This window comes from Charadrius vociferus, unplaced genomic scaffold (assembly GCF_000708025.1).
Source record: "Charadrius vociferus isolate BGI_N301 unplaced genomic scaffold, ASM70802v2 scaffold61, whole genome shotgun sequence".
NCBI lineage: Eukaryota > Metazoa > Chordata > Aves > Charadriiformes > Charadriidae > Charadrius > Charadrius vociferus.
Genome location: NW_009646945.1, coordinates 2,802,417 through 2,829,743, shown reverse-complemented (window position 1 = coordinate 2,829,743; position 27,327 = coordinate 2,802,417). Strand labels below are relative to the sequence as shown.

General features: G+C 38.5%; 1 protein-coding gene across 2 annotated transcripts in view; it reads left to right on the top strand.

Annotated features, from left to right (window-relative positions):
- The window catches only part of CCNY (cyclin Y), a 51,184-nt gene that overhangs the window by 10,038 nt on the left and 13,819 nt on the right, over positions 1 to 27,327 (top strand). Inside the window, exons 4-8 of one of the 2 annotated variants that reach the window (XM_009895091.1) lie at positions 5,852 to 5,858; positions 7,966 to 8,066; positions 11,647 to 11,682; positions 15,573 to 15,630; positions 15,731 to 15,850. In XM_009895091.1, coding sequence (XP_009893393.1) covers positions 5,852 to 5,858; positions 7,966 to 8,066; positions 11,647 to 11,682; positions 15,573 to 15,630; positions 15,731 to 15,850 — 322 coding nt within the window. The remainder of the gene's footprint in view (positions 1 to 5,851; positions 5,859 to 7,965; positions 8,067 to 11,646; positions 11,683 to 15,572; positions 15,631 to 15,730; positions 15,851 to 27,327) is intronic. The other variant, XM_009895092.1, reaches the window with a different exon arrangement.

Here is a 27,327-nt window from a genome sequence, read left to right as displayed (position 1 = left end):
AGACTCTACTTCCCTTTCCCGTTGAACTGGCAGTTGTTTTTTTGTTGTGGCTTTAGTGCCGCTTCAGTGTGCGCTTGCCTTTTCTTCTAATCTGCTTAGTCAAGCTGCTGAGGGGGATAAAGATGCAGACTGAGATAGAGGCGTTTCCTTTTTCAGAGAGGAGAGATTGCATCAGTATCTCTGCCTATACAAGGAAAGCAAACAGGAAGACATGTTTTATGTATTTGGGGTGGGGGTGGAGAAAAAGTGAATTTTTTTGGTAATGTTTGCACTAGTTAGTTCTTTGTACTGGGTGATTATTTTTCTTTGCAGGAAAAAGGAGCAGGAAAGGGGAAGGAAAGGTTGTTTTCTCAGTCAAGTTTTTCTAGCAATTTTCCCTTTCAGGCAGGATGAAAATGCTCTGTTTGCCAAAATACTTTCTTCTCTTCTTGACAAGATATGCTCTTAAAGTTGAATCTGTGTTTATGAGAAGTAATATCCAGTAAAAATAAGGGATATTTTTTTGCATATTAGAATATTTCTATAGGAAGATAAAGGGAAGTAATATCTCTCTCCTGTTTTTTTTTTTTATTTATTCTGGAGACCCTTCGTCAGCGTTATAGCAACAGCTTCCCTTCAGCATCATCTTGTTTAGGGATCTGGACATGACTTCCACTGTCTGCTACCCGGCAACTGGATGTTCAAATCCCAGCACGCTCATTCCAAGTAGAAAAACTAACATCTGCGTATAGGCCAAAATTTTTTCAGCATCCTGGGGAAAAGTTCCCGGGCATCATTCGTGTCAGAACTCCAGTCCCTGTAAGTGGCCCTGTAGTGATTCACGTCAGGGCAAGCTTCTTCCCAGCAGCAGTCCTACTGATGGGGACTAGCAGAGAACAGAGAGGTCTTTTGCTGTACGTGGTGTGGCACAAGCTGTTTCTGTGAGTCTTTTTGCATGCTTGAAATGATGTATGGTATTTGCTCCTGTGTAGCCCCCAAATTTTGCCGTCAGAGTGGGTAAAGAAGTTGTTCTGCTTCCCTGTTGTAAAACTACTGGGCGTGTGACTGGTAATCAACCACTTTCAGCTAGCGATTATAAGAGTGAATATGATACATGCTGAAATGGGAACATAGTCTAAAAAGTACTTTAATCCATGTAAAATGCAAAGCACAACATAAAATGTGAAATTTTGTTTTTGTTATGTGCCTGAGCCTGGCTATTGTAAAGGTTTGTAATTGCTGTCCAAATTCTTTAAGATGTTTTAATTAACATTCCTTACTCAGAGAAGAACAAGATAAACTGGAAGATAGATTAGAGGCTTCTCAGGTACTCTTGCAGCTCTTCTAGAGATTGCTTAATCTGGTCTCTGCTCCTCTCCATTGCAAGATCACAAAAAAACAGGTCTAGAGGGGGCCTTTACAGGCAATCTGGTTCATCTAGCAGATTCCTTATACTGATGCCATTCTTAACAGATGCTGTTTAAGATGCTTTTTCAGGCTTCCAGTAAGTTAGAATCAGCAGGTTTTCTCTAATATTTTACTTAAATTTACTGTCTGTAATGTTTTTTCTAATATCTTTCAGCCCCTTGCTTCTTTTCCTGTCCTTTGGGGTGAAGAATTTTACCTCCCTTGTCAGCCTCAACGCAATAAGTTATGTGACATGGCAAACTTTTGTAGGGGGAGGAGCAAAAAATAGCTTTTAAGGTGGAATGAGAGCACACAGGAGAGTTCTTTTACAAGGTTGCTGTATAATACTTGCTGTGCAGGGAGCCTAGTAAAGTCCCTCTGGTCAAATTGCACAACACTAGCAATTACACGCTATGTAAATATAAGCCTTTGAGCTGCTTTTAGTGTTCAAAGAAATATTTAATCTTTTCAGGTTTGTAAAACAGGGTGCTTTATCAGTGGTTAAGTAGGGCCTCTGTGTGCTGCAGAAGAGTTTACCAGTGGTTGCTGAGCCCCCCAGGAGCTCGGTGGTATGCTGACATAGCTTTCTATAGTTGATGTGAGTAAGGACAGGCTTTGAGAGCCAAAAACTTGCAAGTACAGATCTAGTCTAAGGCATCAGTTTTGGACATCATCAAACATTGGGGAGACTAATCAATTGAGGGCAATGTTGAATCATGTCATAGACTGATGAGGACAATGGGTATTACAAGTGGTTAGGCTGGGTCTTTTTTTATTGTAGATATTGGCAGAAAAAGGTAAATGTTCAGTGGTGCAGTTTCCTATGGCTTTTGTTCAGGTGAATATACCCATATCTAGCCACTAAATTTTTAAATGATGCTGAAATGTCTGTACCTTTCCCTTTTTTCCAAACACTAAACAGTCTCATTTTCAGTTGTTTTTAAGTTGCTTAAGTCCTCAACAGTCTAATCCAGACATTTGAAATAAACTGTGGCAGAATCCAAGCTATAAATCACCAGTCCCCTAGTCATTCTCTCTGTATACATCAATGCTAGATAATAATTTTTTCAGCATGAATGCTTCCAGTACTTCTAAATTTTCATTTTGTTGCCTTGCTTAACATATAATAGCTTGGAAGGTGGATGGATTATGAGCTTCCAAAGTACCTTTCCAAACTCCTGAAGAATATTTGAGAGGGGATATCTAGACAATTGTGCTGTAGTATCGAATTAAGCAACATGAAAATAAAAGCAGAGCTTTGCAGAGCTGGGCAGAGCTTTATGCTGCACGGCTTGCTTGATTTGGAAGCACTTTGTTGACCTGTAAAATCATGTTTCTGCTGTGAAAAATGTTGTCAGAACTAAATCGTGTCCTGAAGCAATAGAAGATCCACAAGATAGGAACCTCCCTTTTCCAAGTCAGAAGCAGTCCTGGTATTTGTGTTCACTGTTTTAACTTGGCTTCGTGTGTCCTTTTACATGCCAGTTTTGCCTATTAGCATTTTGGCCAGCCTCTACTGCCTGGAAGCTAATGGGCATGTCTCCACAGACGAGGGCAAGCAGGCCTCAAGTTTTCCATGGGGGGAAATACTATTTAATAGTACCTTTTAAAGTCACACAATAACTTACACCTGGTTTGGTGGAAGAGACTGTGCTATCATTATTTAGGACAGAAGCTGCCAATTATCTTTTGATGGACAAGTGCAAAAGAACACTGAAAAAACCGAAAGCTTCTCTTCCAGACTGGAGGCTGGCTGGCTGGAGGCCAGCTGTGGTACAAAAGCTGCGTGGCTTCATTAGGGCAGTGTTGCACCCAAATGAACAAATCCTGCTGAGCAGCAGGGCAGAGTGCCATACCAGCGTGGCGAAAGAGCTTCCAGGGCAGAGCTGGCACCATGGTGCCCCTTCTGGTCAATTCTGAGGGTGGGTTTTGGTCAGTATGCACCTGTCTGTTAGATGTTTCTACCACAAAGCACCCTGAAATTACTATTTTAATAAAAGAAATAATAACCCTTCCCTTTTCCCCACAAATCTAGGTTTAATTTCTGAGTGATGCTAAAATTAAGGCTGAGAGAAATTAATCCTTTTGTGTGTTCTCATAGTGATTTGGTTAGGAATTTGTTTTGATTCCTTTCATAGCAGGTACACAGAAGCAATTCGGCAGAGCTTGTGTGATTTTGATGGCAAACTAAGCCGTTCTGTTTCTGGTAAGATGTATTTTATGTAAGCTTCAAGTAAATTGTATTGTTCAAACATCTTAAAACAAATGTGATTTGGAAAGTTGGAAAGTTTCAGGATGAAGCTGGGAGAAAAATAAAGCAGTGATATTCATTCCCTTAGTACTAGCTGTGCAGGAGGGAAAAGCTGCTCTTTTTAAGAGCTAGAAACACCTGGCATTAAGTTGAATCTTGATCTCTTAGAGCTTGTTCTGTAACACACGTAAAAGCTTAGCAAGTTGTAAAGCAATTTTTTTTCCATTATAAACCTTTTTCTGTAAAGAAAAAAAAATCCAAAAAACAGCTCTTATGTATTGATTGGAACCTATATTGCCAGCATTTCTTAATGAACGTGTTTGGTTGAAATGAGAATAATAACAACCGCTTTGGAGTAGAGAGTTACAAATGCTCTCCACCAGAAGAAATAGCAAAATGATAGAAAGTTATTCCAGAATTCATCTCAAGAGGCTGTTCAGTCTGATTTCTTGCCTCAAAGCATCTACAGGATATTCCTGGCATATGTTTGTTTTGCGTCTTCTTTGCAACTTTCAGTGATGGAGATTTTGTCACTGCTTAAGTCACTCAAGCTATCCCTGCCATTAGAAAAAGGTGATAGTTTGGGGTGGGTATTTTTTCCCATCATATTGTCCCATACTTTCACATCCAATTTTAATTTTCCCTAGTTCAATGTAAGCGTCCTCTTACTTATCCCATCTGCAATGGTCATGGAGAACAACATTCCCTTCTTTGGAACTCACTTCAACATGACTTAAGGCCAATAGTGTTGCTTTGTTCTTGGAGAAAACCTCTTCAGTCTTTCAGATTTTCCTTATAAATCAGGTTTTTCAAACCTCTGATTAATCTTGCTGCTCTCTCCTCCTGACTTGCTAAAATCAATTCATCTTTCTTGAAATACAGTGGTCAAAACTGGACATAAAATTCCAGCTGAGCAGAGTGGAAGAGTGCTCTACACTGTTGTATATACATGGTAACTCTATAGATCCTCTATTATGTTTTCCTTTTTTAGTGAATCCTCTGCAAGGTAATGCCAAATGCAAATTCAGTAAAAAATATCTTGATTCTGTTATCAAAGTTATTGCTCAGTATTTTACATTGAGTAGACCAGACCTCTGTGGAATGTCCCTTACTTCAACCTTCCAATCTGAAAGTGATCCCTGCCTGAGCAGAGTATAGTTGTCCAAGTAGTTTTTACCTGCCATGTTTTCCTTGTTTTGCCCTTTGGGAATTTTATGCAAGGTCAAGTCAGAAGTCTTGCTGAAGTTGAGAAGCGTGGCATCTACTGAATCTCAGCTGGGGCACAAAAATATTTCTACTGCAGGTTAAAGTACATATAAAGTGTATCCCACTTCATATCAATGAGGTGCTTTTAACTTGTAAATATTTGTAATAGCAGAGATTGTCAAGGCTGCACACATGTCCTGTGCTCACTGTGATGTTTGCGTATGAAGATTTACAAAATGAGCTATACCAGTTCTTTCTTTCCCCCATGTCATTCTTCATGGTGGGACACAACCTGTGAAGGATCCCATTAATGTTAGAGGGTTTGGCTAATTTCTTCAAAGGCTCTGGATTCTTTCTCAGCTTTTCTGATTTTTCGTGCTTAGAGGCTTGTCTAAATGGAAGATTTTTGTGCTCAGTCATGATAGATTTGAAATGTGAAGGCATGAAGCTCCTGTACAATTTTGGGTCTGGACTTATCCCACTGAAATGGACACAGAATGGGGTTCCTCTGTAGGACGGTGCTGAATACCAAGTTGATGCTCGGTAACTTTTGTCCTTTGCAAGGATGGAGAAGGTTCACCTGCAGCATTTCATGGAGATTCAGAAAAGTCTATTTGACTGAACTGTGGGACTTGAGATGTCTTCCAGGTTAGTCAAGCTAGAATATAAAACTGAGGGCGTTTTCCAATAATTTGGAACAGGCAGAAAATCTGTTACCTGGCATACCATATGGCTGCAGTTGGACGTCAGAGTAGAAGCTGGGAATGTTGATCTACCAATAGGTTAGTTATTCACATGGCACAAATGTGTATATATACCCAAGATAGTAGGTTTACACTTGGCACCATTTTTCAGACTGGGAGAGGTGCCCCTTCCTGCCAAGTTGTTATGAACAGAAAGTGAGGCATGAGACACCACATATTTTTCTGAAGTGTGAAAAGTTCTAAGCCTAACGAAGTGTAATGTGGGCTGAAAACTGTGGAGAGTTCTGTGATGTGGTAGTTTCAGAAATAAGGTGCATGGCTCTAATTATTGACATGTATCAAATGTTAGAGTGCTGTTTACATAAGAAAATTCAAATCTGATAGTGGTGTTGCTAGAGTTGTTTTCTGTTTTTTACTCATGCTTGCCTTGAATGAATCTAGTTCATTTATCTTAAATTTTATCTAACCCTTTAAAGCATGTTGGCACTTAAAATGTACAATTAAAACTTTCCATGTGCTTTTTTTTTTTTAAATTATGCTGAAATGTCTGTACCTTTCCCTTTTTTTCAAACACTATACAGTCTCATTTTCAGTTGTTTTTAAGTTGCGTAAGTTCTCAATAGTCTAATCCAGAAATTTGAAATAAACTGTGGCAGAATCAAAGCTATAAATCACCAGTCCCCTAGTCATTCGCTCTGTATACATCAATGCTAGATAATACATTTTTCAGCATGAGTGCTTCCAGTACTTCTAAATTTTCATTTTGTTGCCTTGCTTAACATATAATAGCTTGGAAGGTGGATGGATTACGAGCTTCCAAAGTATTACAAAGTACCTTTCCAAACTCCTGGAGAATTTTTGAGAGGGGATAATATTTTTCAGTAAATGCTTTCATTTCCAAGAAAAGCAGTTCAGCCTACGAATTTATTGGTCAAGTGGAATGACCTTGATAGAATTTTTTGGTGAACTTTGAAATAATTTGAATATAGTGTTTCTACAATTGCAAGAGCTTCAGAAAATTATTTTCTTCCATTAATGGAAGACTTTGAAAGCTCTTCTGCTCATAGCTGGGAAAAACAGAAAGATGACTCAGATGCATGTAGGTTTTACCAGGAGTCTGTCTGTTCTGTGTCTAATGACTGCTGCTAAGAAGTCTTCTGTCTATGGCAAATGAAACATTAATGAGATGACGGAGTGCTGGCACCTGAAAAAAAAACTGTTTTGGAAATTAAGCAGGGGAAGATGTATTGAAGTAGGAGTTACGGGACTTTAGTCTGGGTACTCAGTTGCTCTGAGCTGGTAAATGCCTGTGGATTCCACCAATGGTATAGACTTGGTCTCTCCACTGAAGTGCTGGAAACAACATTCTTTGTAAGACAAATTAGAATTGTCATCTGGATGTGCCGACTGAATTTTAAATCTGTTCTGTTGTAAGTTAAACATGTAATTTGACTGGTCTTAACTTTCCTGACACGGGCTCTTGGTTGAGTTATTCACTTGTGTAGGTAGAATAAGCAAAGATAAAATCAAAAGCATTAATGACTAATAGCTATTAGCTCATACGATGAAACTATTCCCTTTATACTGATGGAGTGCTGGCTGCTCTAAACAGGTGAAGGAGAAGTCCCCTCAACCAAAAAGTCTTCAGAAATAAGCAGTATTGTCTAATGTGGGTTTGTGGCTGAGCTTTCTAATGTTTTTCTATGGTAGTGCAGAAATAGGATTGAAATCTGTTGAAAACATTTTCTATTAAGAGATATGTTGTTGATTCTTTTTTTTATTTGCATATTCACTTTCTCTTACATGCTTTGATCAGTTTTCCTCCTAATAACAATCTAGTCTTGATGAATTACTCTTTTTATTTTTCCCTATTAATTTTTATTTTTTTTAGTACTTTTACTGTAAAGACCTCTTTCCCCTATTTAATTATTTTAGGGTTTTTTTTTGTTGTTGTGTATTTGTTTTGTTTTTTTTTATTTATTTATTTACTTTTCTCCAGGCATGGTTTTGTATCTGTGTGTGAATCAGTCTCATTTTTAATATGATTTCTTTTTCACTCTTCCACTTACTCCTTTGGAATGAGGACAGAAACATAGAGTTTGTTCATCTTTGTGGTGCAAATGTGTGTATTTAATTTGAGTAATTTTGCAGAATGATTTTTGCATGTTTTTTTGGGAAGGAGGGATGGAGGGGAGATTGGGACTTGAAAGCGTTAGGCAAGGCTCAGTCAGGGATTGTTGTGACTTGTGCACTGGTAATTATTTCTGAACTTTCTGAACTGCTTCAAAACATGATCACATTACTGTGTGCGTCATTGTGAGAGACAGAGAAATTTGTTTTTTCTAAATTCTTACATCTCCTCAGAAAATTGTTTTGGTATTATGTAATTGCCATTGTTCTTTTGCATGTTTTTCATAGCATCCTCCTGGGCAGTTGAGAAGGAAGTACAGTTCCTGCTCTACTATTTTCCTGGATGACAGCACAGTCAGTCAACCAAACCTCAAGTATACCATCAAATGGTGGGTTTTATAATTCTTTTTTTTTGCTAGAACCTACGTTATTTATATGCATATATGTACACATAGTTCTGAGTCATTACTAAGCAAGCGTCACACATCTTAGTTTTTGAAACAGTTGTTTGTTTTTTTTTTTAATCCAGTCGTGCTCCAGAGGCGGTGAGTAGGATGAGCAAAGGGTATTACTGTGATTTTACGTCCTTGCAGAATCAGACTACCAATACTGCATATCTCGCAAGAAAGCAGCAATTAAGGATCTCGCATTCTAGCAGCTGAAATCCTTGTGCTTCAGTGTTCAGCTGGATACTTGCTTTGGATGAGTTCTCAAAACTTGCTTGGATGCTTGTTTATCCAGAATTTAGGAATGATCGGAAATCTTTAGAAATCGAAGAGCTCTTTTCTGTTAATGAGAAAATGCTCATTTGCTAAGCTTTCCTTCCAGTTTTCTGTTTGAAATGGAAATTAGATTCATTTCCCTACTAGATTCATTTCCCTACGGAGTACGAGGGCACTGGCTGTTTATTGCGCAGCGGTGCGGAGCTTTGTATGTGGTGCGCACATGGGCTTACCCTTGGGTGATGTCTCAGGTGTTCATTTCAGGTTTCACATGTGCCTTTTTACATTTGGAGAGAAACAAGATTTTTATTTATAACGTATTGTTCTTTTCTTTTTGTACAGTAAGGGGAAAATGAGATAACAAATGCTTGGGCATTTTATGCTGTTTGATTATTATGATTGCTGATATCTTGAGTTGTTTGTAGGATGGTTATCTTGGTGTACTCATGCAAAAGTTTATTAAGACAAAGTTTGTGCTACAAAGACTGAGAGAGATGTGAGACACAAGTATATGCAAACTAACACATCCAAAGGAGTTTGTACTGTTGGTGGTCACTAAAGCACATTCTTAATTTTCCTGGTTAAGAAATAAAAGAGGGGAACGCAGAACAGATTTGCAGTCCAACTGACACCTAATTCCTCATCATCTATTTCTGCCTGAAATAAAGTCTTGCTCTTCCTCAAGTTTCCTTAATTAATAACTTTAAAATCTGATGAACACTGGAAGAATGTTTGTAGGTTTTGAGGTTTGTTTTTTCCTCCTGGAATCTCATACTCTTCTGCTCTAAAATCCTTTGCGTGCAGATTTTTCTAAGTGCAGCCTTTGGGGTGGGGGGTTGGTTCTGATCTGGTTTAGCACTGGAACTGAGACTGTTTGTGGAAAGCAGAGGCGGGTTCAGTTGGCTGCAGCAGCCAAGGAGCATTTTCAGCCGGCCATGGTGGCCAGCAGCAGCCTTGTGAAAGGGGAGGCAGAAGAGCAAGCTGGAGGGGGTGAACAAGGCGTTTGGGAGAGACTGGGAGTGCGTGGCGGGGGCAGAGCTGGAGGAGAGGGCGTGCGTCATGCTGGAAGAGCGTTTTGCGGCCGCTGGGTCCGGCAGGGAGCTGCGCGGGGCTGAGGGCAGGTTGCCGGCGTGGGAAGGGTTGGAATCCGTAAGGGGTCGGAGGGTTTGAAAAGGGGTTATGTGGGGTGAGAAACTGGACTCTGGCACATAAGGCCTCTGGGTGAGGAGTCTTTATCTCCTCTGCTGTCCTGTCTGGCTGCACATTTAACAGATTTAAGGGTGGGGAGATCGCGGGATTATTGCTTTTGTAGTGGAACTTCATGTCTTGCCCCCATCCTGGCAGTCTCTGCAGATAAATGACTATTGCATGTAGGTTAATCTATTGAGGGATGTTTTTTGGCCAGCTCATTTTATTTCTTCTGGGTCATGTTATGCACTGGTGTGTTTCAAATATTAGCACATCTACTGAAGACCCGCTGCATCGGTGGGGCGGCCAGGGTAGGGTGATGGAAAGCTCCACAAGCTTCTTCCCTGCACACTGAGTGCTAGCTGAACCAGCGGATGGAAAGCAGAATGAAACTTGGATCTGAGTTAATCTGTTACAGCTCTGAAGGACTTTCAGATTCTGATGCAGATTTCTAAATAGTGTATATTTTCTAAACTTAATTTGGCATTTTGTTACAAAAGCAACCATATGGGCACCAAGTAGAGCCCTGCACGTAGATTCTTGCATCTACTTTCATGAAGTGAACTGGAGCTGCAAGTGTGTTCCTAGGGGCATAACTTAAAATTAAATTTTAGGAATGATTCATTTTTTGAATAGCTTTCAGTCAAATTATATTCATTCATAAATGTGTTCTTTGTGTTCAGTGAGGACTGTGTCCTTTAAATGTCCATGTCACACAGTATCTCTTAAATAATTTAATTCCTTAAATATGTATCTATAAAAAAACCCAACAAATTAAAAAAGCATTTATGATCTAAAAACTTCTAATGCAGCCAGGTAAAAGCTATAATACTCATACAAAGTCAGTAAAATATATTTACATTCAACTAAGAAAAAAACGTTTTTTCCGCTACATGGATGTTCAAAAAAAAATAATAATCAAACAACCAAACCTGAAATAATTTAAAATTCTACTAACATGGTAGCTCCAACATACTGTTTTCCTAACACACAGTATGTCAGTTTTCATGTAAAAATTCTGTAATAAAATCACAGAGCAACCAATTGACTCTTTTAAAAGGCTGTTTATGGAAAAGAGATGGGGAAGGATTTTTGTGTCGGTGTAAGACAGAAGCATCTTACAGTGAATCACTGACAAAACAAATTGCCAACAAATAGAATCAGTGAACTCCCTCCTCCTTCCCCTTTAGTTTTGACTGGGTTTTATGCTGCTGGAACAAGTAGGGAGGGTGCTGATTCTGCTCTATCCTTCGGTAAAGCTTTACCATGTGTGAAGCATATGTCCTTTGATGAAGATGGAGTTGTGAAGTGGAGAATAGCCATGAGAAGCCACGTCTTAATTTTCTTCATTCTCAAATGTGAATGAGATCAGTTAGATGTATCTGTAATTAACATATTAGCTTTCTGTGAATATAAGGACGCATGTTGTCTTTGCGCGGAATATAAACAGAGGTACTTGGGTGTGTGGTTGAGAACACGGGAAATGCGTAATGCAGTAAGTTATTCAGGGAGTCGTCTTTCCAGAGTTAAAATAAGTAACTCGATGCCATAAAACTGTAGAAGCCTGGTATTTGAGTCTGTTATGTGAGTAGCTACATAGAAAGACAGCCAAAAGTTAATGGATTAAAATATAAAATCATAAGCCAGTGGTGATTAAAACATTTCATGTCAGCCTGGCAGCATTAGCAAACAATAAAAAAGAATGTCCAATGCCTGTGATGCTTTATCTTCAACGTTGGAAGACAGTGGGAGTTTTATCATTGACTTTAGTAGAGTAAGGCATTAAATGGAAAGTATGTGCAACTTGTTATGTGGAATATGAGGGTTTTTGTAAGGTATTTCATTACTAGTGAAAAAGAGGCCCTTGGAGTGGGCTGAATAAATATTATAAACCTGTCTATTTACAGCACTTTTCCTGGTATCTAATAATGAATAGAATGAAAATGCTGTTGAGCATACTTTTTGTCGTGCATTGTGCTGGTTTTAAATTTGCATGTTAATATGACAAATAATATAATTTGGCACTCCTGTGATATTAACTCTGCATTTTTCTTTACAGTGTAGCTCTTGCAATATATTACCACATCAAAAACAGGTATGTGAATAATGAAATCTTGTACTGAAGATATCTTTAATCAAAACAAATGGTCTGCCCAAACCCTAAAAATCCATGCACTGTTACTTTCAAAATGTTCTGGGGAGTATTTTTCTTATTTCCCACATTAGAAATGTGAAACAGGTTCTTTTATATTTTTTATATATATTATTTTGCTTAGACAAATAAAAATTAGAGGATTATGTACAATAAAAATCCGGAAGCACAGTTCAGTGTTGAAGAACTTTGATTCAGTGTTTGGTTTTCTGTGCACTGAGCACATCTGCATTGTTGCAGATGTTACAATTACATATAGAGAAACCTGAATAATGTCTTTCAGATTTCATTTTTTTAGACTACACCTTTGTAAATTTAACTGTGTAAATCAATGATCAGTTAATGTTTATGGATTTTGAAATAAAAACCATTAATTTTACAGTAAGAGTGACATTGTGAATAGGTGCAATTCAAGATGCCTCAGAAACAGAGCAGGTCCTGGCTTATCTCTTTTGGTGTAGTGTGTTTTAGATCTCTGCTCAGTCGAGTTGATGAAAATTGAATAGAGAATAGGTTCTCTAAAAAGTAACTCGGTACCTAAATTAGCTTTCTTCATATTGAATTGCACTTTTGTATCTTAAATTCGATGTTCTTATGATATGTGACAGTATCATAAAATGATATTTCCTGACATCTCTATGAAGATATTGTATAAATACTTTAAGTGACCTTTTTATCCATGGCTTTTCAACGTGTCTTTTCAGAGAACTTGACTTAGATCTCGATCTAACAAGCCACTTACACGTTTTTTTCTTCTGGACTGTAAGAAGTCCGACTAGAACAAAAGGAGTTACTCATAAGTTTAAAGTTAAGCTGGTATGTGATTCGGGACCATGTTTCAGGTCACAGGAACCCATCACACTTCTTGAAACAAGGCTGACATCTAAAGAGAAACCTTTAGAAATGCACAAGGGCAGAAAGACTTAGGGCTTGATCCCTGCTGAAAGCTCTTAGAAGACCTTCCAAGATGTCAGTGGGCCTTGGACTGAAATATGGCAATACGTAAAGCAAAAGTTGGAGTGAAACCTTTTGCTAACTTTTAATCTCATTTCCCAGGAAATGAGGCATTAGTGATCATGTTTGGATTACTTGTTTATCCACTTGTGGTTCCCTTTTTCCCCTTTCCTCCATTGTCCCTGGGTTAGTTTGGCTAACTAGTCAATTTTTACTACACTTGACTAAATAATAGAGAACTCAAAGATAATCAGACTCTAAAGTTTTATGGAAATAAGTTATTCTTAAGCACTCTGTTAAGTTATCATGCAAGCTGAGTAAAAGGCTCAGGAGAATGGGGAACATCAGGGACCACCAAGAAACTTCAGTAAGAGCTCACAGTCAAGCAGGAGGAATCCAGAGCCAAAGTACACCAGGCTGGCTTTGTGCAGATTGCCACGGAGCTGATTTTTGTCTGCAGTAGAATATGCTTATTCGTGGTCTTACAGAAATTGATGCAAATTTGACCTACAACTGGTAGACAGAGGCTAAACCTTTATAAAATAGAGAGTCCCATGTCAGCGTCTTAACATTCAGAATGCATTTGTTTTCATCTTCTTGGGGAAACTTCCTGTCTGTCCTTTCACTTTTTGGGACAGAGAAGTGATTTATTCAGGAAGGACTGGTTGCTGCTTCTCCCTCCTGAAGCTGCCCGGGGTGGGGAGATGTGTTGTAAACGTGCCCTCCGCTGCACTTGGGACAGATGGTCTCGGCAGTGATGCTGGAGCAGGCTCACGTACGTCAATTAACGACTCTGAAATGAAGGATGTGAAATGACTGTTCTGTCTTTGGTTGTCTCTGATTTGGAACAGAGGGACAACGTGATAACAGCATTCAGTTGTACTTGCTGCTGAAACAGCAATAGCAAAACATATGTTCTGTTTCCTGCCATTATAGGCGAAAAGGAAGTTGTTGACGTATGTGGTAGATTTTGGTTCATTATGGAGGGTGGAAAGTAAAAGCCACTGTAACTCTTACATAGATTCAAGGTTGATTTTGACAGAAAATGAGTCAAGCACCTGCTTTGCCAGAGAAGAATTCTTTTCGGACAGTATTTATTTGTTCCTACTCTCCTGCACAGTAGGCTTAAAACTAACTTCTTAATATTCCAAACATTCACCAATCCCAGTTTTTTTAGAAACCATACATGAAACAGAATATTCCTTCATATGTTTCCCACATTTCATTTGATTGTAACATTCTAGTTATCATTCCTTCTTTTCCCAGTGTCTTCTATCATTGTTATATCAATTGGCTTCCTGCAGCTTTTGTTGTGCTTAGCTATTCAACAAGTGGTAAAAGACTATACCTATCTTGTTTCAGAGGAATGCATGAGTATTGGCGAATTTTCTAAGTCAATAAATAAAATAAAGTAGACCCCAAAAAACTAAACATTAAAAATGCTTAGATCAATTAGTAGATGGTTCATTTTTGAAAGATAACAGTGTGAATTTGTTCTAACGAAGATGAAAACCTATGAACTTGAGGGTTTTTTTGGTGTAATAGACGACTTTTTTGAGGGCAATCAAATGTGCCTTCATAGCATACAGCAGCTACAGCATGAAGAAGTAAAATAGAAAATTCTTTCTTTCTTTCTTATTGTGAAGGGCCACAATTTACTGTAGCACTTCAGTGATTCCAATGAGACTACTTCTGCATTAAGATCCTAACCTTTTTATGTAGGGGTAAAAGAGTCTGGCCTAAAATCCTTGCTCATTAGGAATTTTCTAGTAATTATCTCAATCTGGTTTTTTGTTTTAATTTAGGTACTCCTTTTTTTTAATTTTTTTTAAAAGTATTTATTACCAGCGTCATCAGGCTTTATAGCAAAAAAAAAAAGTCACCTTCAACTGTTGAGGTTTAAATTGTAGCTGCTAAGAAGCACATTTTGTCGACATTAATCCACTGTAAAACTCCTGTTTGCATGCTCTGGGAGACACGTGCTGTTGAGTAAAGATAGAAACCATATCCAGTGGTTTCTCTCTTAAGAACTCTGTGACCAGAGTACCAGGGATGGTATAAATAAAGACGGGATTGTAATAAGTAGGTCACATGGATGCGTCTGTCCAGAAAGTGTCCAGTTCTAACTGGTACTGTTATACCACTCTCTTTTGTGATTGTTAGTGTTCCTGCCAATATTACACCCAGCAAAAATCTTATATTGCCTACTGGATGTTAGGTTTGTGAAGTTGCATCAACTTGCACACTGATCTTGAGTAACAGGGATCTCAGAGAGAAATAGCAAGTAAAACCAATGAATAAGAATATTATTTTGTCTGAAAGTTTCTTGTATGTAGTCCTTTTTACTTTCAGAAATCGTTAGTAGGATAGGGTTTTCCAAATAAATAAAAAGTGAAGTGCGTAGGTATTAGCTAAGGATAACTGTAAAAATGAAGTTGCATATTTGTAAATGTTTGCGATGTTGACAATAAAGGAGGAAGAGATTGCATAGATTAACATAATGAGCTTCAGAAAAGGAGAGTAAGATGGGCTGACTTCCTTTTTTATAGTTTAATGTTTTTTAAAGTTTTTATTTTTTTAAGTTTGTAGTAGTACCTCTTAGGCTGTGAAAAAGTCTCACAGTAGATAGCACAAAAGCTGTGCGTCTTGGGCATTGAAAGCTGAAAATTTTAGCATACTTTGTAATGTGGATTTCATATTACATGTGAACTTTATGGCAGAATAGATCCAACTTCTCTTTGAAAATCACATTTTTGCAGTGTTTCTAAGCTCCCCGCAGGATGAGGAGTATTGGAGTTTTCATGATACACTTGTGTCTATGAGAGCTTTGTGCTGTTGTGTTCAGATAATGACACTACTTTGGTTTTAATACCTTTTAGGGACACAGACGGAAGAATGCTCTTAGATATTTTTGATGAAAACCTTCATCCCCTTTCGGTAAGTTCATCTACCTCTCCTTCCCTTTCATGTGAACGGTCTTTCTTTCTGTCTGCTTCATTTTGTTTCAGTCACCTATTTGGAAGTATTTCTTCCTTAGAAATCCGAAGTGCCACCAGACTATGACAAACATGACCCGGAGCAGAAACAGATTTACCGCTTTGTTCGGACGTTGTTCAGTGCTGCTCAACTGACTGCTGAATGTGCCATTGTCACCCTGGTGAGTGTCTGAGAGATGACATCAACGATCCGACAGACCCAGTTTTGTTCCCAAAGCTTGGGTTTGTATGATTTAATAGATCTAGGTGCTGCCAGGGAATTTTTTCTCACCATGGAGACCCAGGGAATTTCTCCATGGGAAGAGATACTACAGTTCATTTTGTCCGGGAGATTAAGTGATGGAAGAAGAGAATGGGTAACATGCGACACAAAAGCCGGGGTTACGTCTTGCCCTCACAGCGGTAATGTTACAGGCCACCAAGGTGACTAATAGAAAACACAGGTGCCATAAGTGTTCTGAACAAGAGGGACTGTTAAAAGCAGAAAGGCTTCCACTTTTGGGGGGTTTGCTGTGTATCAGTATAGCTCCCAGCAGAAACTCGGGAACAGCTGTAGGTAATTTAATAGCCCTAATAAGAATTGATGGGCACATGAAGGATTTGGTGAGTGACTGGGACATGTTGGTGATGGCTCTTTTTTACTCGCACTGTACTTGTCTTTCAGGACCACGTCATAGGGTTGAACAATTGTACTCAAGACTGAAGTTTAGCTACTTAAAAATAGCATGACACAAAAGAAGGTTCAGATTTTCAGCTGGTGTGGATCAGCATAGCAATGTGGATTAAAGGAGCTAAAGTGATCTCCACCAGCTGAGAATTTCTTAATTTTCCTGAAATTTTTATCCTGCCAACTCTGACAAGCCTCTTCAGCTTTCAGGCACGATTTTGGCCATGTTCTCAGAGATTTTAAAAGAACAAAATGTGTTTTTACCACTACAACATGTGGTTTCATAACAGCTTTGTTATGCGCTTTAGATGGAAGAAGGGGAAATTGGAGAAGGTGGATTTTGAAGCCCAGACCTACTCATTTCCTCTGTTAATCTCTCTCCCTTGGCTTCTAAGATTAGTTGGCAGGCTTTTCTTCTTCAGACAGTCAGAATGAATTGTACTAGCCAGTACAGAACAGGAGTATGAGAGAAATAGAGCAAGAAACACCCTGCAGTGCTCCACCCTTACATTTTGAAGTCTTACTCTACCTAGTTACTTGACCCAGCCATTACTTGTTTTCTGAAATGACATTTTGTCTCTTCTCTTTTACATAATTGCGCTAAGTACTTGTCCTTCTCCCTTTTCTTCCTAAGTGTTTTCTGCTGGAAGCAAGATATGGTGTGTGAATCAGTATGTTCTTGTGTAATTTAATTAATCTGCTGTCAAATACAGTGGAACCTTGTAGTTATCAGTTGTTCGATCTTAGGTTACTTGATCAATAAGGGCACTGTTCAGTAGACAGGAAGAGGACTTTTTTTTTAATAACAATATCTTCCTGTTATTGCAACGCATGGAAAGTTCTTCCCCACAAATCTTGTTAACCCAGCCATATAGTTAAATATCTTTCATTTGTAACTACTTCCTTGCCTCTTCTGGTTCTCATGTGGTTTCCCTGCAAGTAACTCTTTTGGTGTGATCTGCGATGAAGTATAAATGTTTGTAACTCATTTGGTATATTGAAGAGGCAGTTTCTGTAGCTGTTAGTGCTTGAAAACTGTGTTGCCTTGTGTTTTATAGCCAACACAGCAATGACAGATAAACTGTTTTATAGCCTATTTCTCAAAGCAGCCATGCAGATGTTTGCAGATAGGTTTGGTGCAGGTGATCAGCGTTACGCTTCTGCTGGTCTTGCCAATGTTTTCAGCATAATAGCATCTGCCTGACCCCTCTTTCCAGAAAGCTTCACATTTTTTGGATAAATAGTATTTTACAAGTACGAAATTCTGCTACTGCTGCTGTTCTCAGTTTCCTCTATACTTCTAGATCTCATTCCTTTATTTGTTAGTGTCATCAGGAGGGGCCTCAGAGACAGATCGCGTTGTTTCTCAAATGTTCCAATGTGGAAATTAATCTATTAAAAAGCAATCAACCCCTTCCCCCCTCCCCACACTCCTGATATCTTAATAGTGTTGATATAGCTATTTATGAACCCTCCAAGTGCTGTCGATTTTGATACCTTGTCTGGAGAAGAAGAGAGCAGCTTTCCCTGCTGGAGCATATGTTTTGCCATAGTCTGGCCATCCGTCGGAGAGCAATCTGATAGCCCTGTCTGCCACTTGTTCCTCCTGGGAGCACTGCCAGAAGGCAGGAAGTATATCTGTGGAGATTGCGGTACATTTTGAACAAGATGCTACAACTATTATCTTTCTTCCACTCACGCCAATTCTTTTTAAACAGTCCTAACCACCCCTTTTTACTGTCCGAATTATTAGCACGGTCTCAGGTGTGCAGTTGAAGGCACTCACTGTTTGTCTTTTTACATGCCATTAGCCAGGTAGAAGCAGCAGTTACAAGTGGTTATATCGCAGTCTGTACGTTCAGCACAGGAGCTCAGTAAATGTGAAACTCCAGACTGTTAGATAAGCTAGTCTCCAGCAAAAAGCCAGCATTGTGTTGCTGCAAGCACTTAATTAAAATATTTCAATTAAAGCCTCCACTATTACAGCAAAACCAATTTATAATTAAAGAAAAAATTTAATTTTCACACAGCCTCCAGAGCTGCCAAGAGATTTCCTATACTGATAGGTGAAAAATTAAAATCTTGGGTTGAAACAATTAAATACTAATTCACATTATTTATTTATAAAATAATACCATAAGAAGAAAATTAATATTAAGAATTAATTGTGTTGCTGATTTAAAGTCTTGCAAATAATGTTTTTTGTCCCAGTGAACAGCCAGCCAAACTATGCTCTGTGACCTGACTTTGTGAGAAAAATAACGCACATGTGCTTCTTCCTCCACCCAGAGTATTCTCACCCTGCTAAAACCGAGAAATGACTCTCTTCACCGTCTCCTCAAGCACAGAGGTGACAAGTTGTACTAATGTTAATCTATTAATTGGATAACAAATAAAAATGTGAGGAGGAATGTTATCCATACTTACAGGAAAACAGTACAGCATTTGCATGTCATAAGAATTACATACTTATGCTTTGTTCTTTTGTTCTGTAAAAACAAAACAGCCCTATTAAGTAGACCTGAAGGGGAGAATGACCCGAGTGTTCTGCTTTGCCTTGGCATGACTTTGAGTTTTGTGCAAATAGGCCAAATCTAAGGCTCCTAATATACTTCAGTGTCTGTAGTAGTTTCAGAGAGGATACATTTTACATTTGCAAACAGGCAAATATGCTAGGTCTATATGATATAGACTGATCAGATACAGTGATACATAAATACATGCAGTACCTGAGCTGAATTATTTCAGTGAAATTCAAAGAGTGTGCTTTTGAAATATGTTACAAAGTTCATAGTGTGACTGAGAGGATTTGATATTGGGAAATTTGAAGTACTTCAGAATAAATTGTCGTTATGAAAGACAGGGATTTAATTAATGCAGCAAGATGTTCTGAGTTCTTATTGTACTCTGCAGTCACGTTTTCAGCAGCTAGGTAGAGAATATTGTTGAACTGTGTTGTGAAAATTATAGTATTTGAAGACAATTTTGTTTTCTGAGTGTTTGGACAAAAGGAGAAAGCTTTTAACCAATTTCCTTCCACTGTGATACTTTTACTTTTAAATGTTGATAAAATACCTTTTTTTTTTTTTCGTATTTCAATTGAAGTATCAAAAATCTAGTGTTTGTTTAAAAGAAAACAAAAACACAAAAGAAAGTGATCAGAGACCATAGAGACACTTGCTCTGCAGCAGAGGTCCTTTTCGGCTGGCCCAGTATAACTACTGATCTGATGCAGCTAATGGAAGATGCAGGTTCCTCTGAAGACCTCAGAGTACAATGCAAAGTACTGTTTATTACCTGGTTTGAAAGCTGTCACTCCGTCCAGTGACCATAATGGATGGCGAGTGCTGTTGGGTGAGCAAGGAAAACCATAGAAGCTGGGCTCCACCTCATGTAGGAAATCTGTGAGAAGAGTTGTGTGTATCCAATATTGTTGGTGGCAGCTTTTGTCCTGTGCTTCAAGCATTCCCTGGGAGGTGGAGGAAACCCACCACTTTGCCACATCTGAGGAGTGTCTCCCAAGCACAGAGAGAAGGTCTCTCCACCGGTGCTGTGGATCCTGAGCCCCTTGGCAGCTGAGTGTGGGGCAGGGTACACTCTGGAGAAGGGCAGGAGGAACAGGGAGCTTTGTGCCTGTGCTTCAGGCACTGGTGGAGCAGAAGACTCAGATTCCGGTCCCTGGTTTTAGGAGTATTCTCATCTTTTTACTACAGTCAAATGTATAACACATGCATCGTTATCGGTTAATACCTATATGTCTCTCAGTCCAGTCTTGCTTTAGGCCTGCTGGGATATACACTTTATAAAAAGAGAATATTGAAGTGGGGGGGGGGGTTGAGTGGAATTTTTTATATATATTTTTTTTAAATCCCCAAGAGAAGAGGACATTCATTCAAAGAATGGGTGTCTGTTTTCTGATGCATCTGTAAAGGCTTCTGTGTGGGCAAGGAATGAATACTGCTCCCAGTTTTAGACTGGAAAGTCGATGTTGCCTAATAGTTTGAGTGCATTTTATATGTATTATAGATCTTTGTCTTAAAATGAATAAATTATGGGGCAAACCTGGAGATATGTGACTTTTCTCACGGTTCCATTAGTGCTCCCTACAAATACCTACAATGGTACTTTGCAGTTATTCACATTTTCAGAGTTTTGTGACTGCGTTTGTTATTCTTTTTCAACATTTGGTCTCAAAAATAAAAATTGGATGAACTTGCAAGGCCCGTGATGATGCAGTGTCCTTTTCCACCAAATGGGTGGCACCAGACCTTTGTGGAACATTTTAAATGCCCAGCTGGGCAACTGCAAAGCACAGTTATTTCTGGAGAATCGTGGTAGGGAACTGGCTGATTGCTTAGAACAGAGCATATGGCAATTTAGTGATTGGATTAGGGCCGTAATTTGGCTATATGGGACCCACTACCAATTATAATTTTTTTTCCGTACAAATATCTCTTTCGTTTCAAGGCATTGTGACACACTGAAGTTTTCTCATTAAAGAGGAAGGACTGTGTATTTCTTTGGGATGTGTTGGGATGGAAACTGTCTTCGTTAGTTGCTGTGTACTCCTGCAACTTATAATGTGAGTTACCTAGTGGAGTTTAAATGGGAGGGGGAGGGAATGAGGGTTTTGCAAATACATGTTCATTTGTAGATTTTCAATTATGGTAATTAAAATACCAAACCATCATCTTCTTTCTGTCGATGTAAATCAAGTGAGAAATAAATAGAGCCACTAGAGTTTTATTGGTAAAATAGAGATAGAAATTGACATACAGCAATATAAAAACAGCATGAGAAAAGGTAATGCTGCTGCCTCAAAATTCGGAATTGTTCTAGTAGTGTCAGTGACATTCCTTGGTGATTGCCCATTTCTTTAGTGTGCTGAGACTCCTGCTCAGCCTCCTTGGAGGCAATGCGTGACTTCGGACCTCTCGGTGCCGCACCACAGGAAACACCAGTACTGCAGACAGATGGAATCGCGGAATAATTTAGGTTGGAAGGGGCCTCTGGAGGTCACGCCTGGTCTGGCCTCTGCTCGAAGCACAACTAGCTGAGTTCTGAATTTCTCCAAGGACTGAAATTCATAACCTCCATACAAAACCAGTTCCATTGTTTTAGGGAAGCCTAAAAAAAAAGAATTACGGTGCTTTGGGCGCTTAGACTGCAACTCCAGTGTGAGAAGAGGTATCAGTGGGATATTGGAGGTTAATGTTGAGCAGCTTCAAAATGAAGTAACAGAGAAACAAAACTTCTGTAAGAACCCCATAGTAAGATTCTAATAAAATGTGAGTGTTCCTTTGGATTATGAAATATTGAAATGAAATGATTTGACACTTTCATACTTGGTATATATCCTTCTGCAGGGGGAAAAAAAAAGAGGAAAGAAATCTCCTTCAGTATTTTAACTTTTCTTTCTGCTTGAGAGTATTATATAAGATACAAAGTATGCTATAATGTCCCCTGAGATGGAAAAAATGAGATGCTGTTTCGCACTAATTAAAACTGAACTCTTCAGTGCTAACTTCAGTTTTCAGTTTCTGCAAACATATTTATGTTCTGTTGATTGGGATGTTGTGTAACCAGCTCTCTGCTACCCTGGGTCATGGGGAGCAGGACATCCTAGACAACTGGGACTACATTGGATGCTGTGGTTTCTGTCAGACACTGAGGAACTAACTCCAGGATGGATTCACCCAACTGCAAATAATCACCCCGGGGATTAATTCTGGCTCAGCAGTGCCCTGCTGGAGCAGCATTGCTGGAGCTTGGACACTGTTGCTGATCTGGTTAGCTTTGTGCCATATTACATGGATTAAAAAGAGCCCCCCGGGACTAGTGATGATAATGGATGGCTAAATGCTTCTCCACCACGCTATTGCAAGTCCAAGTCCTGGGAGTTAAGATCAAAGGCATCCAAACTGGCTCAGCATGGAGTCATTTTGGGTCTGGCAAGTTTATGAGCACAAGATATGTGCTGAAACAAATCAGTTCTGTACCTCTGCTGGACGTGAAATGGCTTTGGAAGCCATTTAACTACATTCCTGTGGTGCTGCATCTAAGCTAACGAACCTCTCCAGAGTTCACTAAACTCAAAGCCAATTTAGGATTATCTATACCCACAGAGTGGTAATTTTATTTAATTATTAGAATTAAATTCTTTCTAATTCAGATAACTAAATTCTTAACAAAGGCAAATCACCCGATTGGTTTCACTTATGACTAAATAATAATTTGCTGATATTCCAAGTGTGAAGGTCAATCATTGCAAAATCTTGGTGCAAGTCTGTGAGAAGAGATGGAAAATAGTAATCCAATATTGCTCTTCTGAAATCTTAGCTCTATGCAGTGTTCTGACATGTGCTCAAGTTATTAAAATGTCTCCAATGAGGTGTAAGTGTTGTCCATCAAAGCTTGTTAGTGGTACGCTGACAGTTGTATAAAACCGTGTGATTCATTCCCAAACAATAGACTAATAGTGGAGTTGTCAAACTCTGAGGTATTAAGTTTGTAAGTAAAAACGTATTCATGGACCAAATTCCATTGGTATTTTCCAAATCAGAATTGCATTTTCATTTCAGCTAGGAACTGAATTACGTTACAAATGAGTTTTGAAGGTTGTAGTGTTGTTGGTATTAACACTGAGTTATATTTGGTTTTTGCAAGCTGGGAGAAATTCAGAATGATACGTTGTTTGACTGAAGCCACTGAGAGTTTCTGCTAATGTCACATCAGTAACTTTAATCTTGTATTTAAATAATGTTATCATGCTGTAAAAATCTAGAAACATACAGTCATAGAACCAAGTGGGTCATGAAAGGTGTGATGAAGATGGCTCTTGGAAGCTACTAAAGTGTTTGAGGAGAACTAGGTGTTCAGTTAAGGCAGAATAAGTCTCTTGTCTTTTTGGAATTCAACTTTTGAATGTTTAGTAGAGAAGTGCTCAGAACTTTTGCCATAAAAGCTTACTTTCAGAAGAGGCATTTCAAATGATTAATTAAATTGAAGAAAAGTAACATTGGTATAACAGCTTCAATTTGTTTTAAGCTTTAGTTGCATTCTTAAGCATGGGTACAGCTGTTAAAAGTGGGTAGAGGCAAATCATGGCATTTATTTTAACTTACGTCTTCTAGATACTAAAAGTTCACTTTATCTTTTATTAGTTCTAGTTCTATAAAGGAACACCTACTGAAATAATCCAGAGGACATGAAGTTTTAAGACTTTTGGTTTAAAAAAAAAAGTGTTTCTCACATTGTTTCATGTGAATTTTTTGGTCTCTTGACATATAAGTAAATTTCTTCTAGCATTCTGAGACGTGAGTTACAATATTATTTTCTACAGTAAGCTTTTAAAATTCAGCTTTATTATATGACTTTATTATATGACAGCAGCTAGTCCTAAAGAAAATGTGTTTTGCTTGTGAACACTAAGCCATTCATTACAACACACGAAGATACTGAACTGCATAATACACAGAGAATCCTGTGTTTAAGACACTATTAAGACACTATTTAAGACACTATTAAAAGTATAGACATAATTACGTACAAATGGCATTTCCGTATGTCACATTTACCATTACAGGGTCAACGTTTTCAGTGATTCCTCTCCTCTCCTCTCCTCTCCTCTCCGCCTGCCTGTGAGAAAACTCATTTGCTTTTGCCAGCGAAAGCAGGTGGTGTTCTCCCACCAGCTATGAGTTTGTTTGTGATGAGTAGCGTAGTGACTAACCGCCCACCAGCCTTCCTCTTCAAACGGGCTGAGAGTCGCCTGGCCCTTCTCCAAAAGTCTGCACTGATTCAGCACATCTCTGCAGCAGTCAGGAGCATCCCCCTTCAGCGGCATCGGCTGCTGAGTGCGTGGCAGACTCTACCTCTCCTTTTTACTCTGATGTCCCATCAAAGTCAAAATCTTGGTGCTTGGGCTGGGCTTAGTATATTGAAACGCTGTGATATTAAAAACAGTGGTCGACAGCTCCATTTGTCAGGAATTATGAATTTTCTCACATGGGCATAAGAGACAGAGCTCGCTTGGCAGTGTGAATACTGCTCTTGTGAGGATGCTCTCCATCAGTAGGGCAAGAGTTCAAGTGTGTACCAGCCTTTCCTCTGCCTAAATTTCACTATGTGCAGAGTCACCTTGTTCTCTCCAAACTGGAGCTAGAGAAAGTTAGAACAAAGACTAGTGTCACTGAATCGGCCTGACTGAAAGCTGAAGAACTACACTAACGTGACAGCACAGGTATCTCTTTGGGAGACAATTCCTAGATTACAGAGAATTCCCACATTAGCTGAGGATCTCGGAAAACTTTTACAAATGTTTGCTGCAAGAAGTTGTTCTGTTCTTTTTCTGTCTTCTCTTACTTGAACACATACACTTAAAACCCAAGACTGAGTTGAGGAGGCTACAGCAAGTGAACAAAACAAAATGCTCTGTTTCACGGCATTTTCAAGAAAGGAGCCAGAAGCCACACTAAGTGGCCTTTCTCCTGGCGAGTTATTTATCATCTTCAGTTTTATCGGAAGATGATACAGGGAGTCACTCCAGCAAACTGTATGTCTGGAGTTAAGCCCAAGTTATCACCAAGGACTCAAGAGTGATTATTCATATCCTTCAACGTGCTATTGGAAGATGCTCAAATATGGTAATGCAGGAGGTGTAAGAATAGTGTCCAGCAGTGAACGGCATCCTTACTTGGTTTTCTTTTGTTTGTTTGTTTTTTCTTTTTTCTCTCTCCTTCTGAGCTAGAGCTGCACATGAGAAAGGATACTATTTTCTCATTTTTGTATGCTTTATGTACCTATAAATGAGGAGTAATCATCCAGAATCTACCAAAACTGCATGTGGGAAGTTGAAATTAAAGAGGTTTTCATTAACAGTAAAGGGTCAAATTCAGCACCGATGGAAAGCAAATGAAGTTCACTTCCTAATTTAAGAGTGGCACGATGTTACAGCTTCCATATGCTTTCTGCTTATGAAGCTCCCTGCATTAGCATGGTGTATTGCTTTAAAGAAGTCTGCTTCCCGGGGACAATTCCAGGGAATGATATTTGTTCTTAATTCAAGGAGCAGTTTTGCTTGCGAAGTGGAACAAGTTTGTTTGTGTAATATAGTATGTAAGGGGTTTGATTACACAGGCAGCCTGTGTAAAAGGCAGCCTTTTGAACAGAACCATCAGGTAGTCCAGACTCTGGGGAGATCCATGTGCCACCTTTTTACTGAGCTTTGTTTTTCTGTGGTCTCCCAATACCAAACTTTACACATCAAAATCTTTTCAGAGTGATGCTCTAACTAAAAAGTCAAAACTCTGTTTTTAATAATGGGCTTGGCACATAATTTGGAATTTGTAAATTTGTGCTTAAATAGTGTTTTGCCTTCCTTATGAAGGAAGATACATTTTTGAACAACTAGTGATACTTTGGTTTACAATAGTATAAGACAACGTTGTGATTTTCTTCAGCATTAGCGTGGCAGGCAGGGGCAAATCACAGCTAAAGAAGAAGCAGTGTATTCAGGAGTCTGGCATCTGGCCTCTTGAAAAATTCAGTTTTAGTTTTATGGTATCTTGCTACCTATATGTTTCTTATTTTTTAGGAAAAAGGCATGAAAATCCCAGTTTTATCTGGAGATCTCATGCTGTAAATATTCTGACTTTGTAGCTCTGTATAACTTTGTTTTCACAGAGACTTTTAAATGTTTATTAAGCCTGTCTTTTTGTGCCTAATGACGTAGATGGAGTTCAACAAAGTGTCTAAAACAAGATTAAGGTTAATTCCTGATTAACACAAGAAAAATAGAGAACCCTTTGGGGAGTCAGAAAACCAAAGATCTTTCACTGAGACTTTTTTTTTTTTTATTTGACCTGTCTGTAATATCTGTCTGTAATATCCGACATACTGTAACTATTGAGACTTTTTGAAAATTCTATAATTTCAGAAATTCATTGAAACTATTTTGACATTGGTAGTATCAATGAGATGGTGCTTTTCCAAATAAGATTTCTATGCGTCTACCATTTTGCATGTATGCTCCTTTTATAAGTTAGTAGTTGTTATTTGTTTAGTCTAGTATTTATTTGAAGGTCCAGATATCCCCCAAAATTGGGATACTTTCTAAAGGTTTTGTGAGTTTTAGTAATGATCTATAAATCAGTCATCATCTTAAAAAAATGCTTTAAATTGGTAAGTAAAAAACTTACACATTATTTTAAAACACATATCTATCATTAGGGAATGTTTTCAGTTTTCTTAGCTGCCATGTATTTCTTTTGTTAGAGCAGAAGTAAATTTCCTTCAGCATTGGTAGAAGAATAGGTATTTAAAATTTAATACAAAATACTAGCCCTTCAGAATCCCAAACAGTGCTCTGTTTTTATAAAATACTCAGCCTTTCAGGTAGGTATGATATTTTGCCTGTATATTGTACTTTCATCAGAGTATCTCATAAAATCTCCTGCTAGTTTCTGTCAGTCAGTGTAGACTCTTGTAGGAGTATTACCAACCTAAATAACCACCTAATTGCTTTTTACCACTATGCAGTGAAGAGGGTATTATAAGATCTATTACAAGATACAAAGAATAGGTTATTCTTCAGTAAATGCAAACCTGTATTTTTTTATAGAGTAGCGTATCGAGACTAATTATTGGTTATAGTAAATGTGTCTGTGTTGTCACATTGAAGCACTTCCAGTTTCAAGTTCTGCTCCTTCATGCACAGCAAGTGGTTCCACAGGTGAGAAATGAAACTGCAGAACAAGTTTGGTTCCTGGATGCCAGTGAAGGCAGTAACAAAAGTTTTCTTCTGAATGAGAGCAGAGTTTGCTAACTTAACTAAGTTTCAGAAGTTAACTAACTTAACTAAGTTTCAGAAGTTTTCTTCTGAAACTTAACTTTTCTAAGTTTCAGAAGTTTTCTTCTGAATGAGAGCAGAGTTTGCTAACTTGCTGACTGCATCTCATTTTCCTCAAATCA